We start from the raw sequence: 2,778 nt of genomic DNA on the forward strand, positions 1-2,778 counted from the left end.
TCAGATAAATTCCCAGGAATAAGTACAGTCAGTTTCACATCGGATGGACTTGGCAAATGATGCCTTAGTGGCTTATAATAGGATTTTCTGTGTACACAGTCATACAAGAGTAAGTATACTATGTTGGATGACGTGTGTGGTACAGTTCAGTGAGAGTGAACCATGGTTTGTGCTAACTGCTAAAAGTTTCATTTTCTTATATATTTTTAATGCAGGATAAACCGTTCAGCAAAGAAAGATTCAAGGCATCAGGAAGGTCTCGACCACAGTCGTCTATGGTAATATACCAATATGTCTTGCATTGCATTGCTTGTATTTAGTTATTTATTTATGTATTTGGTACAGGGTCTCACTACACAGCTTAGACTTGTAGTGATACTCCTGTTTTCAGCCTCCCCAATGCTGGCATTACAGGCGTATGCCATCATGCCTGGACTTGGTGACCAGTTTAGCACGCCCAGGGGTGGGATATATTACTTTTATAATAATATTGTTTACTAATCTTGCAGTTCTGCAACTTGACTATGCTACTGATTTTCTGATCTTAAATTTTATGTTCCCTTTCATTCTATTCTGATGAAGATGTTCTGTGAGGTGCGTGTCTCATGAGATGTCTGTGGTAATAAAGTGACTGTATCTGTAATTTCCTAGAATGTACAGAATACATAATACACACAATTCTTGTGTGTTGTGATTAAAAGAATGTGTGAAAGACCTCCACGGTGGGGCTGGAGGTGTGAGGGCTGGAGCTGGGCAGGGAGTGCTCATGCTGTGCTCGTGCTTTGTTGCAATGGTCTGTGACATGGAGAGGTCATCAGGCCTGGGATTCTTGGTGTGTGAACGTTGGCATGTGATGCTCCTGCAGGGCATGGCTTTTCCAGTTCTAAAACTGTGCTCGGAGCTCTTTCTAGGCATGTTTATTAACTATTTTTTTTTGTTTGCATTAATTTTGCTTTGTTAAATTGTTATTTGGACTTAAGAAAGACTGTCTAGGGCTGGTGAGATGGCTCAGTGGTCTAGAGCACCTACTTGGAACAAGCTTGGCAAAGCACAGGGACCGCGGTTCAATCCCCCAGCACCACATGCCAGCCAGCCCCGCCCCCTGGTGGGCTGAGCTGGCCACACACACACACACACACACACACACACACACAAATAAATAAATAAATTTAAAAAAAAAAAAGAAAGAAAGACTGTCTATGTTTCTTTGATCCTCACTTTGAGGAAAGGACTGTCTTGGAGCAGGGAGGTATGCAAGGCACAGTGGTGGTCCTGTTCAGAGAATTTGTACTTGCTGACGTAACACCTAGGCCTCGAGATCTTAGACACTAATGAAGATGCCCCTTGCCCACAAGAAGGACAGCATGGGCTGTGTGGGTCAGTAGTTCCCTGTGGAGTACAACTGCAGTGCATGTGGCTATGAGGATGCCTAAGCCCTTAACTCCTCCCAGCAGTGTGAATCACTCAGCTGGCAACAGAGGAAGGAGAAGAGTTGGGATGTGGAATCATTCGGAGTTTGGTGAGGAGGGCTCTGAAAATCAAGCTGAAGAAGACAGGCCCTCCCTGAGAGTCCTGGGGAGCAACATGGTGAGCCCTGTGCCTGAGAAAGGCCCAGCGACCTTCTGGCTCCCTCTGGCCTCCTGTTGTCCAGACTATTTTAGAAATCTGCTGATTCTCCTTGCTTCTCCTGTGTGGTATTCGCTGTCACTGGAACCATTTATGAAAAGCACTCTGTGTGTCCCTGCAGGATAAATAGGGAAACCATATAATTCACCAGCAAGGATGACTGTCACTGAGAGCACAGTGCCACCTATGGGAGGACAGCAGTGCCAACTGCGGCCATGTCTGGCAAGCTGGGATTTGAGGGCTGCAGTGGGTTCTTACTGCTGGCCAGGCCGATCTAGCCCAAAAACCATGTCCCCTTCACTCTTTATCCCTGTCCCCACAAAAGCATGACTGTGAAGACCTCTCACTTTTTCACCTCACCTGCATTTCTCTGCTCCTCCTTGCCTTTCCCTGCTCTACTTTGCTCCACTGTGCACCCTCCATGACGGGGGCCTTAGGCCTGTCTGTGACCGAAGACCCAGGACATGGGAGGGGCACATAACTGGGCAAGAGGATGATCGCTAGCCTGCCGAGTTGGGCCAAGTCCACTACCACTAATCCTCAATCCCCTCCAGCCTACAGCTCTCATTAAGCCCCCACTTCCTGGGGCTCCCTCTTCTTCCGTGAGGGCCTTGCTGTCCTGCTCTGTGAAGACATGGCTGCCCATCAAGGCTTATATTCCAGCCTTTTTCTTTTAGTTATGTTCACTGCACTGTGCTTCCCACAGGCAGGAAAATTGCTGTTCCTTATCCGTACAGTAGGCACCAAAGTGGTGGAGTAGTACTTCCCTCCTGGTTTGTAAGAATATTGAAGAAGCTCATTGATGTAAGCTTCGTAGAAAGCTAAATACACTCCATATAAAGAATTACCAGTGGGAGAGCTTCCAGCTTCCCTGAACCGGCGGGACCTACTGGTTCCAGCCCAGGCACACCATGGGTGAGACCCTCTTCCACCCCTTTGGAATGCCCTACACCACTCCATTCCACCTCCCCTACCATGCCTGCTGAGTATGAATTTCTGCCACGTTCCAGCAACCCCCAAACCCAGCCCTAGGCCAGGCCCGGTGAGTGTGTGGGAGAGCTTCCGGCTACCCTGCATCTGCGGGACTTACTACTGGTCCCAGCCCAGGTGCAGCATAGGTGAGACCCTCTTCCACCCCCTTGGGAAAACCCC

The 2,778-nt window shown here is 48.2% G+C and overlaps 1 protein-coding gene across 2 annotated transcripts in view; it reads left to right on the top strand.

Moving 5' to 3' along the window:
* The first annotated feature begins 217 nt into the window (after positions 1 to 217).
* The window catches only part of Dnah7 (dynein axonemal heavy chain 7), a 268,173-nt gene continuing 265,612 nt past the window's right edge, over positions 218 to 2,778 (top strand). For both annotated transcript variants that reach the window (XM_023712349.1, XM_023712350.1), the window contains exon 1: positions 218 to 278. In XM_023712349.1, coding sequence (XP_023568117.1) covers positions 276 to 278 — 3 coding nt within the window. In that variant the 5' untranslated portion in view covers positions 218 to 275. The remainder of the gene's footprint in view (positions 279 to 2,778) is intronic.

Source organism: Octodon degus, unplaced genomic scaffold, assembly GCF_000260255.1.
Source record: "Octodon degus isolate 3935 unplaced genomic scaffold, OctDeg1.0 scaffold00025, whole genome shotgun sequence".
Lineage (NCBI taxonomy): Eukaryota > Metazoa > Chordata > Mammalia > Rodentia > Octodontidae > Octodon > Octodon degus.